Source organism: Gobius niger, assembly GCF_951799975.1.
Source record: "Gobius niger genome assembly, chromosome: 8".
NCBI lineage: Eukaryota > Metazoa > Chordata > Actinopteri > Gobiiformes > Gobiidae > Gobius > Gobius niger.
The window spans coordinates 10,891,731-10,908,552 of record NC_136859.1 but is presented as its reverse complement, the minus strand read 5'-3'; the positions used below and the strand labels follow the sequence as shown (position 1 = coordinate 10,908,552).

General features: G+C 39.7%; 2 protein-coding genes across 2 annotated transcripts; one reads left to right on the top strand and one right to left on the bottom strand.

Annotated features, from left to right (window-relative positions):
• Positions 1–2,249: 2,249 nt before the first annotated feature.
• Positions 2,250–8,086, bottom strand: cdc42l (cell division cycle 42, like). Its single transcript, XM_079561385.1, has 6 exons — positions 8,013–8,086; positions 7,182–7,286; positions 5,713–5,785; positions 5,511–5,620; positions 3,928–4,125; positions 2,250–2,910 (listed from the first exon to the last, which is right to left on the bottom strand). The coding sequence occupies exons 2-6, from the start codon at positions 7,284–7,286 to the stop codon at positions 2,821–2,823; spliced, it is 576 nt and encodes a 191-aa protein (XP_079417511.1). The 5' UTR covers positions 8,013–8,086; the 3' UTR covers positions 2,250–2,820.
• A 130-nt stretch (positions 8,087–8,216) lies between these two features.
• On the top strand, positions 8,217–15,383 carry mlf2 (myeloid leukemia factor 2). The gene is made up of 7 exons (XM_079561382.1): positions 8,217–8,504; positions 8,989–9,142; positions 10,060–10,113; positions 10,188–10,316; positions 10,471–10,630; positions 12,135–12,348; positions 14,580–15,383. Exons 1-6 carry the CDS (start codon positions 8,461–8,463, stop codon positions 12,344–12,346), a joined length of 753 nt encoding a protein of 250 aa, XP_079417508.1. The 5' UTR covers positions 8,217–8,460; the 3' UTR covers positions 12,347–12,348; positions 14,580–15,383.
• Positions 15,384–16,822: the final 1,439 nt, after the last annotated feature.

Here is a 16,822-nt window from a genome sequence, read left to right as displayed (position 1 = left end):
TCGAGATTAAACAACTTTATTTCTTTATTTATCCCACATTCAACTCTGCTCGCTGCTCTCTGATCCCCAATATAGTGTAATGGCTCCTCTGAGTGGGGTGGTGGCACATGGTGGTGGCTAATCCCACACCACAAGTGGCCCGACCACACTCTAGACACGGCCCTGATCCAAAAGCAACAAAAAAACAAAACAAAAGTCAAATGATCCAGGCCTACAATTTAATCTAAACTTATCAAAACAACATTCTGATTCACTTTAATGAACATAGTAAATAATCCCTTTTTTGCCGTGTTACTAAAGCGCCTTCAAATTGGTCAGCTTTTATTAACAAAACACTGATTGTGGCACAAACACAAAACAAACTCCGCAAACTCACACGCGTCATAAAAGCCCACGCTGAGCCGACAAAGCTTTCACAGCCGAACTTAACCAGAACTAACAGTGAACATGTACATCACACAACTATGGTATTTTACCCACAAGTAGTCAGTCCTTGTTTATCAAGAGGTCAGAACGTCTTCTTCTCCACTTGGATTATTTATTTGTTTAATGCAATGTACCAGTTTAATCTGAGCTTTATTTTTTTCCTAACGTCAGTGTCTGTCTTGTGCTTTGGAAATGCTTACTGTATATTTATGCACTTTGCTTTTAGCTCTGTTCGAGACGTCTAATAAACACAGTAGTAAAACAACATGTAAAGTAGCCTGTGTGTTGCCTTCACACTGTTTTTGATTCCAATATCGAACAAAAATGCAACATTTGTAGCAAAAGATAATTCAGGTACAGTCAGGGTCGGACTAGTCTAAAAAATGACAAATCTGTGAAAAAACAGCAACAAAAAACAAAACCTCAATTTGAGCTCCATGGTAATCGTGGAAGAACCTTTGCTACTGCCAGACTGGTTGGGGGGACATATTTAAAAGGGGGGTCTGGGGGTCCTCCCATAGAGATTTTTTGTATTTTAATATATTATCATTTAATATTTGAAAATGACGCAAACCTTGTTTAGAACTGGTTTAGTCTTACTTTAGTCTTGGTTTAGACCAGGTTTAGTCTCAGGTACAAAGTAATTTGATCAAGCCTTACATGTGAGGGAGTCTGCAATGAGAGAGGGAACCCTCTCCTTTTCTCCTTTTGCCCATGGGCCCTTCAACCTGCTGGGCCCCTGGGCTTAGTCCCTGTAAGTCCCTGCATAAATCCGGCCTTGGATACAGATATACATTTGGGGTTACAATAAAGCTGAAAATCTCAACGATTACAGCTAAAATCCGCTAGAAGTTAAAATGTACTTTAAGTGTTTCTATAGATAGCAGGAAGTCAGATGTATTGCCTTTTATTGCCATTTTAATGTCCAGATACAACATTTTTAATGCCACAAAGGTAAAAATCTGCATATTTTTTTCTGCAAGATTTACAAAAATTCAGTCAAACAGAGGAAAGAGGGTACATTTTGGTATTCAAAAGCAAATTGGATGCAACAGTAAACTTTGAAGCAAAACATTTTCAGTCAGACTTGCAGCTGAATGTGTTTTTTTGATGAACTTATACAGTAAAAGTAGTTGCACATTTGAGTTAATGTCCGTGTGAATCCAATTTAAGGACATTTAAGGCCTTCATTTTGGCACAGTTCATTCAACGACTTTTTAAAGCACCGTGAAAACCCAGTTCTAATCTGAAATCCAATTACCCCCCTATCATGGACCTCTTGGCCTCCATTACCCACAGTTTGGAAAAACAATACTCGGTCAAAACAAAGTTGGAGATATTTATGCAAACCATTTTATTACAAATATTCAGTGATTATAAACACCCACAATTAGTCTCATCACTGTGAAGATGATGATCCATTCAAATAATAAAACTGTTACAGTATTGATCAAGTTTGCTGTCTCTGAATAAAAACAACAAAAAACAAACAAAAAAAGTTCAAGTCTTCGATGAACTGCTAAACATTTTCCAAAAAAAAAAAAAACAGTTTCGTTGTATTAACACATTATGCATAAAAGAGAAAAAAAAAACAGACAAGAGAACCCACAAGAGAACACCTCCACAAAAGTCACTGAGGTCCGAGGCTAAAGCTACGATACTGCACTTTGGAGTGATCATAATCGCTCATGTATTCAGGTCTCCCATAGGCTGCGTTCACGGGACACCACGATATTGAGGTGGAGGACAGGCCAGGTTTAGTTTGTAGAATTTGTAAAAAAAAGGGGATGATTTGTCCTGGTTTATGGTTTATGTCGCTGTAACTTTAAGGTGTATATGAATGAATTAAAAACCGCAATAAAGTTCAGGTTTATTTTCCAACTATTGCATTAAAAAGTGGCCTAATCACTGGCAACAAATGACAAGGATCAACATTATTGATAGTCTGTTTTTAGATTTTCTGTCCTCCATCTGACTAATGACATCAAATCGTAGAACGTCGTGAACGCAGCCTATTCAAAATACACAAATGAAAGCTAATCAAGTACCACATTGGATTTGGTTTCCCCTTGAATGTGTAACGAGCTATATAAAAATATATATAAGTCAAGAGTCAAGCCCAAGACTTTTTCCCCCAAACTAAAATAATCTAAGGATGGAGCATTTCCGATAGGGAGGGGATCCCGCCCCACCTTTATACTTATGATGAAACACTGAGAGTTTAAACTGACACGGTGTACTTATTGCTTGCAAAGGCTCAGCTCCTTTAGCATTTTGACAAGGTATGTTCAAGGCACTGATAGTGTACACGTAAGAAAACACACACGTATGGTACCTCCTTTCTGCTTTTCGTCCACTCTTTAAAAAGGGTCAGCAGTTTTGTTTACTAATAATCTATAAAAGGATGCACTTTCTCTTTTTTTGGGTCTCTGGAGGCTCCAAAGCAGCTAATATGGCCTCGTCAAACACGTTCTTCAGTCCTCGCTAGTGGAAAAAGAGAAAATTACAAAAATCAATTGTCTTTATCATAAAGTAATGCAATGTTTATGTGCATATGGCAATGGCAACTACAATTAGATTAGAATAATAGTTACTGCTGGCATTGCATTAGTGATGCGTAGGTCAGGGTTTTATGAAAATCTGCAGATATTGATACAATGATATGCGTGTGCAGCGCCAATGATGGGGGCGACCGGCCTGTTTCGATACGCCCCGAGATCAAATAATAAATGACAATAGTTAAAGGCAAGAAGGACGATTGTTATGATCAATAACAATAACTATTCATTTGTATTATTATTTAAAAGCATGCTGTGAAAATGATGTGAAATGCAGCTAAAACCTCTTTGTCTGCCAGTGCTGCAAATTATAAGCAAAATGTAACGATATTAGGATAGTTAACTCACAAACATGTACAGGTAGTTGTGTTTTGAAACTGATACAGAATACACAGGAAGGACTGTTTATCTGATGTAAATGTAAAAGTAGTGTTTAACTGTAACACCATGACATGCAAATGTAATTTACATTGGGGACAACAAGGGGAAGGCACATATAAGCTTCTTGCTTCAGTCTACTCCCTTTGAGCTTCAATAAACTGTATGATTTTGGATAAAGAGAAAAATGTTAACTGCTCAAATAAACTAAACTCAACTTAAATGGATATTTCAGGATTTTTGACATAGTGCCTCATTTCCTAGTTATCACACTGGGTCAGACTGTTTTTAATGCAGGCTACCTGATACCGTAGAAATGCGCTAGCCTTGCACCAGCCTAGCGCCAGGAAACTCTTCAAATATAAGAAAATTACAACAACAAAAAAATCTCCAGAATCAACAACACTCTGGAAAACTAGGAAATCCTGAAATATCCCTTAAACTACTAAACTACTAATTTCGTGACCCAACCCAACTGGCACATCACTATCCGGCATTATCTCAATAAAGTTACAATCACACAAACATTAAACTCTACTTTAAAGTGCGAGGTGAGTGATCTTACCTGTGTGAGAGCGGAGCACTCCACATATTTGACAGCCCGCAGCTCGCGAGACAGCTTGTCTCCACTCTCTTGGAATAGGGGGCGCTGTTTATTCTTTGCCAGTTTCTCAATGGTGTTACTGTCTTCCCTGAGGTCGACTTGAGTCCCCACTAAAAGGAACGGAGTCTGAGGACAGTGATGGGAGATCTCTGGAACCCACTGAAAATGGTGGATAAAGAGCAAAATAAATAAAGGGAAATCAAGGAAAAAGCAATGATCTGAACAATATTAAGCTGTATTTCACTGCCTCATAAGTTATAGCGCAAAACTTTCATCTCTGGTTCCTGAAGTAAATTTCCAAATCCAATTAATTGAATTCTCAAAAATTGATTTAATATAAAATAGTTAATCATACAACAAAGGCAATTCAACCTTTGGGAAAATAGTCTTTTTACTAAATGCTCTGCTATCTTTTTATTGCATAACTTTGAACTGATTGAAGTTAGGCTTCTGCAACACCTGCCACTTACTCACCCATACAGTCATGCATAGGCAGGATGAGTTAAAGTGCAAATGTGCATATAAAATATGACTTATTTAGACGAATAACATCTGTAAGTAATAATTATCCTTTTATTTCAGTCAAGCAGCAATTCAAATGAAGAAATGATTGTATTTTTTTAGCTGCTAACAGGAAGCAACACATAGATAATTTAGGCGTAAAGTCCCATAGCCGTTTGACTCATTTCCCATTGCCATAACATGGTTGGCACGGCAACAGTTTAAAATTGTTTGCCTCTATTTATGTCACTTCCTGTCAGTGTCCAATAAGGAAGTAAAACTATAAATATCACGAAAATGGTCAAACTAAAGAAAGCTGTTTTTAGCAAATTCTTTAAGTGTTTTGCCCATGGACACGACAACACAAGTCAGAACCAGGGCTCGAACCGCTGCCCTCTGGATCTGTGGACCGTGTTGGGCAGAAGACTTTGAAATTGTACTTGGTTACAGAATATTGAATACTTGCCTTAAAATGTATTAAGTAACATATTCCACAACTTTGTCCATTCAGAGTACTGTATTCTGAATACTTAGAATATGTTGGTTTGCACTATATTTATACATAAAAGCGGCGCTTGAGAAAAACCATGCAGCTACAGGAACTTATTTGCCACTAATTCAGAATGAAAGCACTTTGTAAATGCCCACAGCCCAAAACAACAGAACCATGAATATGAAACTGTAATTCAATGATTAATTAACTGCAATGTATTCCTTTGATACTAGGAAAGTAACCATATTCTAAATAACCTCAAATGAGAAAGTAACTTTACCAGAATACAGTTACTCTAAATACATGTATTCAGTTACACTGTCTGTGGACCGCTGAGCCACTATCTCCCCATTTTCAGATTAAATGTATTCAGACGTTTAGACATTTTCCTGGTCAAGATTGGAGAAAAAAGTTGACTATAAGCTAAAGCTATTGCACTTATCCCAGTTTTCCAACAGCAACTTGAAGTCCTGCCCCATTTTGAGCACCATTACCGACACAAAAAAAGAGATAATGGCCAAAAGAAAAAAAAAGGGGGAAAAATACAAACCTTTTCTTTGACATTTTCAAACGATGAGGGTGAAACGACAGAGAAGCACACGAGGAACACGTCGGTCTGTGGATAGCTGAGAGGCCGCAGTCGGTCATAGTCCTCCTGACCTAAGAGGGAACATTTCACATGTCAGCCACAGGATAAACGCTCGAGACATGCAAGCAAAATGATACGATGCATCATAAAATATGTAAGGTACCTGCAGTGTCAAAAAGCCCGAGTGTGTAGGGCTCTCCTCCAATCATCACAGTCACCGCATAATTGTCAAAAACCTTTGAGACAGAAGACGTTTGTTAAAGGTTTGACCGAATGTTAGGGTGCTCAATAAAGAAAAAGAAAAATATCCATACTCTTTTAATATGGGTTTATGGGTGTCCTATTTCCAAAGGTTGAACATTGTGCCCCTCATTTCTATACAATTTTCAGTAAGACAACCTTTTGAATGGATATTATTATGAACAACTGTTTCTGATAAAGCGGTGCAATGTTATATTCTGTCATCGCTTATCATTAATGCAGCTGATTCTGAAAGTAGGACCTGAACTAAATGTCAAAGATGGGTCATGTTTCCCCAAATAATCATCCCTAAAATAAATCTAAATTGAGGCTTATTATTGCTTCATTTCTTGCTCGTCAAATATTATCTGAGTGGTTTTGGGGAGTAACAGGAGCTCCATGGTAACGCTGTTTAGGCTCACATCTAACAACAACAAACTGCAAGGAGGACAGAAACTGAGTACAGAACAGGTAGGTGGGAGGGATGCATTATATGGGTCTACCTGTCTCCTCCTCTTTGCCTCCTTTTTCTGAGTGACAGTTTCTCCGGGCGCACACGCATCTGAAATGCTGCCGGTGTTTTGCCAGTGACCGTCATTACTCTGTTTGTACTTTGTCAGTCCCTCGTGCTTGTCTGCGTTTCCGTAACAGTTTTTGGGGGACAGGACTCCGCGATCGACCCGGTTTACGCAGGTGATCGACGTAATGGATCTGATTTGGTCTATTTTGCTCATTTTTAAAACTGTAGTTCCTTGCTCTAAATTTCTGTAACAGTCCCAGAAGCCTCTTAGAACTGGTCCCATTTTTGAGAACCTTTTTAGCTCCACGGGAAATGACTACAATTTTACAATACTTTTAAAAATGTTTCTACACTAGACTTTTTTTTTTATTGTCCCCGGAGGGTAATTCTTTTTCACGTACACAGTGTGTGTTTGACAAAGGACAGACAGAACAACAGAGAACAAACAGTATGGAGCACTCAGCAGGGCCTGTTCAATGGCTGACGGGATCAGGCTTCTTCTAAAACGGGCCTTCCCGTATCTAAGCGTCCTGTACCTCCTGTACCTCCGTCCTGAGGGCAGAGGGGTGAGGTGAATGTGCAGGGGGTGCGTGGAGTCCTGTTCTACTGCTAGTGTAATGCGTCCAATGGCCCGTTTATTCAGATCTTTGAGGTTTGGTGTGGGGAGTCCTATGTTTTTTACTGCAGTGTTTGTTTCCTCGGTGAGTTTCTTGACAGTAAACAGATTGAAAAAGCAGGTGGAACAGCACAATGTGACAGGTTTGGTTGACACAAACAACAAGTTGAATGGAACCTACATTGCATAAAACCATTCATCTCTCATCTTTCTACGCCACTTTAAAACCTTTTGACCCATGTACTCATGCGCTTACCGTGGGCACATATTCAGAGGGGAATTTGTTTGTCGTATAGGAAATCAACAAGCATGTCTTTCCAACTGCGCCGTCCCCCACCACTACACACTTTATGGTCTGCATCTGTTGAAAAAGAACAGATTAGGAAATTATTACAAGGCGAGCTTTAACAAATCAGACACAGGAAGGAAGTGACAGTCTCACACATCCTGCTAAATAAGAGTGCTGGAAGAGATTAAGTTTTAATCACCATTTCATTACAAGAGTGAAGACGTAAAGCATGGCCAAGGCTTAACTTACCAGGATGAAGAAGGCTATCGCTCACACTCAGTTTTAATGATATCAGTGGACTTGTTATTGCATGTGGAAATCCAACCAAATCGGTGACAGCAGCTCACTTCCGCATAAGTTACATACCAATCTAGCTATTAGTCTAAAAAACGATTTTGAAAGGCAAAGCAGACTTGTATTTATTGTGGATTGACTGCCAATAAAAAGTTCTACCGAAATAAATCAATCCTGTGAAATGACTGGATTGAAGTTAGCCATTACAAAACTGATAAAACACAGACAACTTTATACAGTTAAATGAAACGGGATAATGAGTCTAGTGTGTGCAGTGTTGTGTGGCTAACTACAGAAAGTAGGATTATGCACCGTCAATGATTTAAAAAGTTTGAAAAATAAATAAATAAGTCAACGCTTGTGAAAAGGTGTTTAAACGGGAAATAAAACAGCGCCGACATGAGATCCCGGTCTTTACTTTTTACGGAGACTTTCCCCAGACTGTCACACCATCTCCCTGACCTTAGTTTGTAAATTTGATGATAGATTAATCACTTTTCTTACCGTTTTTTCCTCGGACAGGTTAGGCGTTGGTTACATCCGGGTTTGGGCTGATTACTGTGTGCGCATGCGCAGTATAGGCGTGCGCCGACAGGATGGAAACGGCGCCACCTGTTGGATGAACGCGGGTCTGAAGTGTTTTATTTTGTAGGACAGGTGGATGTTCGCTGAGCGGCTTTTGCTGAGAGCTTTTTACCAGCAGTGGCTTCTCTTTGTCAAAACGCTGACTTCCGTTTTTGTGTTTTCTCCAGCTTTCTGGAAACTACTCCCAGAAGAGGCAGGCTAAAGAGTCTGTCTTATAAAGCAATTCACCAGTGCATTACATTCAGAGATCAGAGGGTCGTTGCACTTTGGTCTGCAGTGTTTTGTTGTGTCCTCTTATTTCAGATTTATAAACACGAGTGTTAGCTAACGCTAGCTGGCTAGTTGCAGCCAGCTGATTAATCTCAGTATGTTTCGGTACTTGAATGACGTGGATGAGGACCCCTACATGATGTGAGTACAGTGATTAACCTTTGTGACATTGCCGTATTTTATATTCATGTTTAAGACAATGCCACCATGGACTAAATGTGGGCAGACCGTGTTGTTTGTGCCAAGCTAAAGTGAAGATTACAAAGCCAGCTGCGGGGGCCTACAGTGCACCTACTACTAGCATAAAGCAACAACAGTCACTGACAGGCTGTAATTCAGTTACATACAGACAACACAAATCAGTGATCAACATTTAGTCACTTCTATATTGTCACTTCACAGTAGACTATGAAGGAAAAATGTCATTAATGGGTATAATCGTTTGTACTTTGAAGAGATACTCTTTGACATCATCTTTACAACATCTGCAACATCTTTTGCAAAGGCATTAGATGTTGCATTATTTATTCATGCAGCAATATCTTATTAATATCAGTTTTGAAAATCACGTTTGCTCTTTCCTTGTATGTTGGAGTTCTAGTTTTGTCCTGCTTGCTTCTTTCAGGGATCCATTTGCTGCTCACAGACAACACATGAGGAGCATGTTTGATCCTTTTGGCATGGACCCCTATGCTCTTGCTGTACCTCAGATACAGGCACCCCGGCCTGCACCTCGCAGACAGGCTGGGCCACTGGCCCCCTTTGGCATGATGGGAATGGTGAGATGTTATTTCTACACTGTGATTATTCCCCTTTCTCAGATGGCAGAAGGTGAACTCCTCTGTTGACTCTATGGTTTAGTTTTGTCTTAAAGAGGGCATATCTTTGCACACCTTTCACCGGGACAGGTGCATGAAACACTGAAACAAGGGAAATCTCTGCCAGAAGAGTTCTCCAAAAGAAAAATACACAAATGCTGATCCTAATCATTTGTAATACTGGTGATGCCGATTGTCCAATATACGTCTGTATTTTTCCAACACTGGGTCTAACCTCTCTAGTGCCCAAGCAAACTTATGCTTTGAGAGCCTTACCAGAAAGTGGACCAATTTACTGTCAAACACAGACCAGTTTTGAATAATAAGGGGAGGTAGGGCCGGGCAGAATAATTTAATGACCTCAATTTTGGTCCTACCCCACTGTTTGAGACCCACTTTTCATTTACCACTGTTGTTTTGACAAGTTCAAACTTTACTTTTTTTTTATCTCGGCCAGGTAATTTGGTCTTCACAACCTAAACATCATACAACTTAATGTTCTGTCCCAATATTTTAAGAATCTTTTTTTCTCACCTTTCTCAATCTGGTGTGGTTTATTAGAAGAAAAAAAAAACATACTTCATGCCTCATCATTTCATATGCTGTAACTTGACAGCTTCACTGGCCTAAGCCGCATCTCTATTTCTGGTGTTCCCTGCAGAGGACAAATTTCATTGTACGGTTGTTGTGTAGTGACAAATAAAGCACCTTAACCCACAGTTTGAGAACCACTGCTGAAGAATGTACCTGACATGATGAATAAGCTGACCCGTAGACTGACCCGTAGACTGACCTTCTTGCTTGTTTTTACATCGTAAGCTGTGTTTCTTTTTATGGCTTAAACGTTTGATTTCATTATTGATTTTGTATTTCTGCAGGGTGGAGGATTCATGAATATGTTCGACATGATGGGAAACATGATGGGAAATATGGTAAGAGATTCTTTATATTGTGTCTTTTGCGGTGAAGCCGGAACCGACAAAGTCTTATCCTTTTTTTTCTACAGGATAGAATGACTGGTTCACCAAACTGTCAGACATTTTCTTCGTCAACTGTGATTTCATACTCCGCCTCAGACACTGGAGCTCCTAAAGTCTATCAGCAAACCAGTGAGACGCGGACAGGGCCAGGCGGGGTAAGTGCATCCCAGACCGGGGCAAATTCCCGCCACTCTATTGCCACAACATAATCAATTCCGTAGCACTGTAAATCCCAGTTCTCACTACATTATTCATGCGTTATGTTTATTATATTGTCTTGACTTATTTCTCATGAATGTGTCTCCTCAGATCCGTGAAACTTGCCAGTCAATGAGAGATAGTGAGAGTGGCCTCGAGCGACTTGCCATTGGACACCACATCGGAGAACGCGCTCATATAATGGCGCGCTCTCGAAACCGCCGCACCGGGGACCGAGAGGAACGACAAGACTATATTAACATGGATGAAGGTAAGTGATTAAAAGGCGGAAATGTTTTTAGGAAATCTAAAGGCACACATTTATAACACACATCATGCCGTTTTGAATTTACCGTAAGAATAGTAAACTCCTGGGTTCATGTCTCCATCCATTCATCTATGCATTTGGTTTTCTTTTTTTAAAGGAATAGGCCACCGTTTTTCCATGCTGAGATCTGTTCATACCTTAGCTTAGATGAGTTGATGCGTACCTGTCTGATCTTTGTGCGTGCGCTCAGTCATGCAAGCAGATGAAATATGTTGTTAGCATTTAGCCTCTTCCAGCATATTCCTATTGCTCCAAACTGGGGTGAAGTTAGAAGCTACAAAGATCTTCCACGTTTCCCCTATTTAAATACAGTTGCATAAGAAGTTACACGACTCAAGTATAGTTACACAAAATTAAATATTTCCCAAGCGGATAAAAAGGAGCACTATATTGTAAGGCGTAATAACGTTAGGAGTACTTCGACATCCATGCAATAAAGTGCTCCTAAGGTATTAATATGTCTTCGTCTAAGCTAAGCTAAGGTATAAACATATCTCACTATGTAAAAAGGTGGCCTATTCCTTTTAAAAGACTCTTTGAAATGACTGATTACTGAAATTTCTTGAATGTTGTGGTTATTAGAGTATTAAGGCTCATTCATACTTCACAAGACGCAAGAACTTCTTGTTCTTGCACCCTGAGCTGCAGAACAAAAGGAAGTTACTTTTACCTTATAACCAGGTCAAAGGTGATTTCATTTTGTTCTGCAGCTCAGGGTGCAAGAACAAGAAGTTCTTGCGTCTTGTGAAGTATGAATGAGCCTTTTAGAGTAGCTAATAACCATAACCATAGCTTCCCACAGCAGTCCGGCTGATAGATGAAGTCTATGTCTATGTCTTCTATGGACTCTATTTAATTAACTTTTGTTTAATTAATTGTACATTGCACTAAATTGTTGGGTAGGTGTGAAACGTAATTTCATTTTTATATTGCATTTGACTAATTTTTTTTTTTTTTTTAAATCTAAAAAAAATGCAGAAATTATGATGAGGACTGTGAACATTGAACACAAAACATAAGTTCAGGAGGTTCACCTGTTTACGCATCTCTTTTTGTTTTTTATTGAAACTTTGCAGCGTCGTCAGAATGGAAGCAGCTCATATTGGGAGTGATGGATATTCTTTTCTTCCTTCACTTTTTGTACTGGGCGCAGCAACCTAGTCAGCTCTGATTTTGTTTTCACTGTCAAGTTACCAAACCAAGCAGACGTACCATATCTAATTACACCTTCAGTAGCGACATGGTAAAAAATATGTGGATAATGATGTGTGTCAAAAACTGCTTCCTTGTTGTTTTTTTGACGTTGACAGTGGTGTTTCTTATCAAGAGAACCGTTAAAAACATCTTGTTGACTTTTCTGAAAGGCTTCAGGGGATGAACATTTATGGGTGTTTCTTTTCCAGAATCATACGTGTGCTTTAAGGTATCTATTGTGTTTTGTCTGTAGCCGAGGCTGCGGCGTTTGACGACGAGTGGAGGACTCAGTCGGGCAGATTTGGGCCAAACTCGAGAGCACTGGACTACCGTGACCGTCGCGCAGGAGGACAGCAGCTGGCCCTCACCGCGCCCCCGAGCTCCGAATCCCCATCAGGCCACAGGCAAGAGTCCCCCAGACACCGCCAGCACCAGCACCAGCCTCGCCCACGCTACGACTGGTGAAGGTATGACACCAAATGTTTGCAGCAGAACTAATGTAAAGGCCCCATAATATGCAGAGAGTTGTTTTTTATTACTAACATACAATGTGATTCGGCAAAGTTTGACTCCTTGTGGAACTTTAAAACATTCTCTTTCGTCTTTATTTCAGCGCTAGAGCTCAAATAGGCTCCTCTTTGAAGCGTTTCCAGCTTTTTCATTATGTCTCGCATCACTCCATATACACTGGTTTCCTTGAAGCCCTTAGTGTTTGAACCAGAGACAGGTCGGGGCCTCTTAATTCAAAACCGTGGCTCCTATAAAATGCATCACAGAATTAAACTTACTCATAAAAGGCATTGATTTCAGACAAAGTCACAACAATTGGATTGTTCTTAAGCTATAAGACTGCGCCAGGACTGAATTTATTGGTGGATGAGAAGTGGATGGCCGATTAAGTGGGTTATAAACTGAGATGCACCGAGCCGGCTTTTTTGCTTCTGGCAGTTTGAGTATCTACCAATATCCAATACAAACCAATACCAAGAGACTTAATTTTAGCACCCACTTGTTAACAGCTAAGTAAGTGCTGATTAGGGTACTAATTGATGGCTAATTAGCTCTTATTTGTTATTTATAAAGCACTTATTAATCCTTATTTTGCATGGCCTTAATTACAGTTTATCAGCCAGAAATTAGAACGTTGTTGGACATTAATTATAGTGTTAATACGCTTCTGGTTATACTGGTTGTATTATTAGGTGTTAACCTGTTATCTGGCTTAGAGTTAGAGTGAGGGTTAGCACTTATCCATATCCAAATCTCAGAGCGTATTAAGCAGAACTTACAGCCTTTATACAAGTGTGATACCTCATTTGAAACCTTCTAGTTTCTAAAAGTATGTGTAAGATCTGTGTGAGTGAAACAACTTGCATCATATTTGTCGTTCCTAATCCTAACCTGATCAGGGAGACGGCAAGTAAGAGATTGATACTATAATAATGACTCCCGATATAAAGGGACAAATCTTAAGCAAGAAAACAAATCATACTTGGCCTAATTCATATCCAGTTAATTAAGTATTTGTTGCTGAGAATATGTTCTCCATTCTGAAGTGATGTGTAAAGTAATAGTAGCTCATAAGATGTTGAATAAGGCCATGAAAAAAATAAGGACTGACAGGTGCTTTCTTGTCCTTTCGGTCATTACCTAAATGTCATGACCAGTGACACCAGAGTCGCTGCTCCTTCACATCGAAAGGAGCCAGCTGAGGTGGCTAGGGCATCTGTTTCGGATGCCTCCTGGTGTTCCAGGCATGTCCTATTGGGACAAGGCCTCGTGGAAGGCCCAGGACAAGCTGGTGGGACTATGTCTCCGAGCTGGCCTGGTGTCGCCTCAGGGTCCCCCCAGAACAGCTGGAGGAGGTGTGTGTGGATCGGGAAGTCTGGGCATCTCTGTTGAGACTGCTGCCTACGCGACCCGGCCCTGGATAAAGTGGAAGAAAATGGATGGATGGAAGTGCTTTCTAAATACCAAATAAGAGCTAATTAACCATCAATTACTGCACTAATTAGCACTTAGTTAGCTGTTAATAAGTCAGTGCTAAAACAAAGTGTTACCACCTTTCTTAAAAGGGGCTGGTTCTCTTTTCTCCATTGCGAGATCCATAAAGTCTTGTCATTCTTGGAAAAGAGTTGTTGCATATCAATTATCAATTCTATCTATCAATAAACTGTAAACTTTAAACAAGGATCTCTGGACTTTTAAACATCCTGGGTTATAGGACAGGCTTTTAGGTTCACATAAACACACAACATAACGTGATCTGACCATAGCACCTTCAGCATCACAAATATGTTTTATCATATTTTATTTAACAGCTTTTCATAAACCAAAAAACAAACTATTCACTGCAGCAGTGGCTAAATATATTTTATTACTATAGCATGTTGCTGCTAGCTGCGGTTTTGTGCTGCGATCAAAAGTGCGATTGAATTCTCCAAGTTAAGATCTTCTAAATGAGATGCTGTACGTAAACTTTCACTTGGATGTAGCTGATGAAAGTTGTGCTGTTTAAAATGGATATTGGTTCAGTATCAGATATTTGGAATCAACACCATATTTTTCCTGGATCAGTGCTTTATCAGTATTTTAAAAGTCTGCATCATATAAGGCTTTTCCTTTTAACGCATTCTCTTCAATTCTTGTCAGTGTCGATCTTTTCCATTGTGCTTATTCATGTTATTTTTACTTGCAGGAGTAAGACAATGTGAACCGATGGAAAACGGTGGAAAGAAGAAGTTTTACGCGTCGCGGGACAGACCGGTCAGATGGTCACTTCAGCCGTCTGTCAGTGGTGTTTGATTTGAACTGGACTGCCTATACATTAACAGCATATTGCACACAGAATGAAACTCTGCACACGCAATAGATCTCCTCGCAGTTGTACAATTTCTATGTTACTTCCAAAAACGCATACCGGCAAAACTGAGTACACATACTGTCCTAGACTTTATTTATCATTTTTTGATTTATAAAAAAAAAAAAAACTTGACGTGTGTTGGCCACTGCACATTTGTACCCCCCCACAGTGCGACTGCCGTGAAGCCCATTTGATGTTTCGTGAAGGCGTGTGTTTGTGAAATAAATTGTAAACTGGTAACTAATTACACTTAAAGGTTTGATTAAACTTTAGATTATTGCAAACGTGCATTGAATTGATACCTCGTTTAATAGTAAGGAGACGTCATGGAGTGAAGAAATAGTTTTTTTGTATGTACTTGTTAGACCTTTCTGTGGTATTGCATGAAATAAATAAGTCACCTATTTTCATGAAGCAGTTAAATGCATTTTTTCTCCCCCCCCCCCCCCCCCCCCCCTTCTGTGACACCACTTGTACGGCTTATAACTATCAGAGTGCAAGAACTACAGCAGCCAATAAAAGACTATCTTGCAGCTTACGGCTCCGTGAATAGGCCTTGCTTTCTGTCTCCTTCCTTTTGGGTGCTGCATCTTTAATTTCATTCACGACTATTTTTAAATGCACATCCTCCCACTGCTCCTGTCGCCTGTCTACCTGCCTGCTTTGATGCTTTCATTTTGATGCTGCTTTCAAAAGCCTAGAAAGATCGAAGACACTTTTTTCCCCCCCCCCCCGCTTTGTTTTCTGCATACTTTGTGACAGATCAAAATCTCCTACAACAGATCTTTGATGATAACATTTTGTACCCGCAGACATGCACTGCCTGACCAAATGAAAAGTCGCCACCTGGATTTAACTAAATGTTCTGATCTGAGGTCGCTGCAGCTGTTCAGGTTCAGCAACACTATGAGCCCAAAGAATGAGATCAGATGAACATGAATGACCGGGTTATTCCATCAGTGGATTTCTTCTTCCCTGATGGCATGGGTTTACTCCGAGATGACAATGAATTCATCGGGCTCACATTGTCACACATGGATTGGGCCACGACTGAGTCCAGATCTTAACCCCCATTGAGAATGTTTGGGATGTGCTGGAGAAGGCTTTGCGCAGTGCTCACACTCGCCCATCGTCAGTACAAGATGCAACATTGGATCTTTTGACATTGCAGAAGCTTATTGAAACAATGCCACTGTGATTGTGTGCTGTAATCAAAGCTAAAATATTAGAGCATGTGACCTTTTTTTTCACTGTGGCGACATTGTTTGGTCGGGCAGTGTAATGCTGCACTTCAAATGTAGTTTTGTAATTTTTGGCAGTCTACTGGCTACAGTACAGAACAATAGTTTGACATGTTCTCTTATGTCTGATTTGATCTTAATTACCCCAAAATGTGTTTTTCTTAGATTTATTATTTTATCTGTTGGTTACTATTGGTTACTACTGATGGCGATATGGCCTAAATTCTCTTATCACGATATAAAAAAAAGAAATATCACGATGATATATTTGACGATATAATTGACAACAGACAAATCCCAAAATCCCAGTCTTACGCCTATTGAGAAGATAAATGCAAAGCGCCACGCTAATTTCCTCGCAAATATGATCTACGCAAGCAATTTACATCCTTCATTTCATTTTACTTTTTAAGCACCTGTCCCCGTGTTCTACAGTCAGTGCTTGTGCTGCTCTGATGGAGCTGAGCGTAGCATAAATGATATCGTGTCTACAACGATATAAAAAAATATATTGCGATAACGATATGGCCCTACCCTAGATCCAATCACTAACAAATAATGATTAGGTTCAGCATTTGTTGATTTTCTGTTTCAAAATACCCTCTTGAAACTACGTGAATGTGAACGCAACCAATTGAATTGACTGATGAAAATCAGTCTGTTCGGGGAAATTGGAAAGAAACATTAAAAACCTGTGCACAATATCGTCTTAAACTCGACATATTTGGTTTTGCATCCACTGCTCTAATACCAACTGTTAAATCCATCTGTTAATGATTTTTAATCACTGTAATTGAAAAACATAATGTGTCGCCACCAAAAATGTATGTAAATTAC

Coding starts and splice junctions, on each gene's coding strand:
- mlf2 (XM_079561382.1), top strand. CDS start 8,461: ATGTTTCGGTACTTGAATGACGTGGATGAGGACCCCTACATGAT. Junction 10,114..10,187: donor GAAACATGATGGGAAATATG/GTAAGAGATTCT, acceptor TTTTTTCTACAG/GATAGAATGACTGGTTCACC. Junction 10,317..10,470: donor CGCGGACAGGGCCAGGCGGG/GTAAGTGCATCC, acceptor GTGTCTCCTCAG/ATCCGTGAAACTTGCCAGTC.
- cdc42l (XM_079561385.1), bottom strand. CDS start 7,286: ATGCAGACCATAAAGTGTGTAGTGGTGGGGGACGGCGCAGTTGGAAAG. Junction 5,786..7,181: donor CCTCTGAATATGTGCCCACG/GTAAGCGCATGA, acceptor TCTGTCTCAAAG/GTTTTTGACAATTATGCGGT. Junction 4,126..5,510: donor TTGAAAATGTCAAAGAAAAG/GTTTGTATTTTT, acceptor CACCATTTTCAG/TGGGTTCCAGAGATCTCCCA.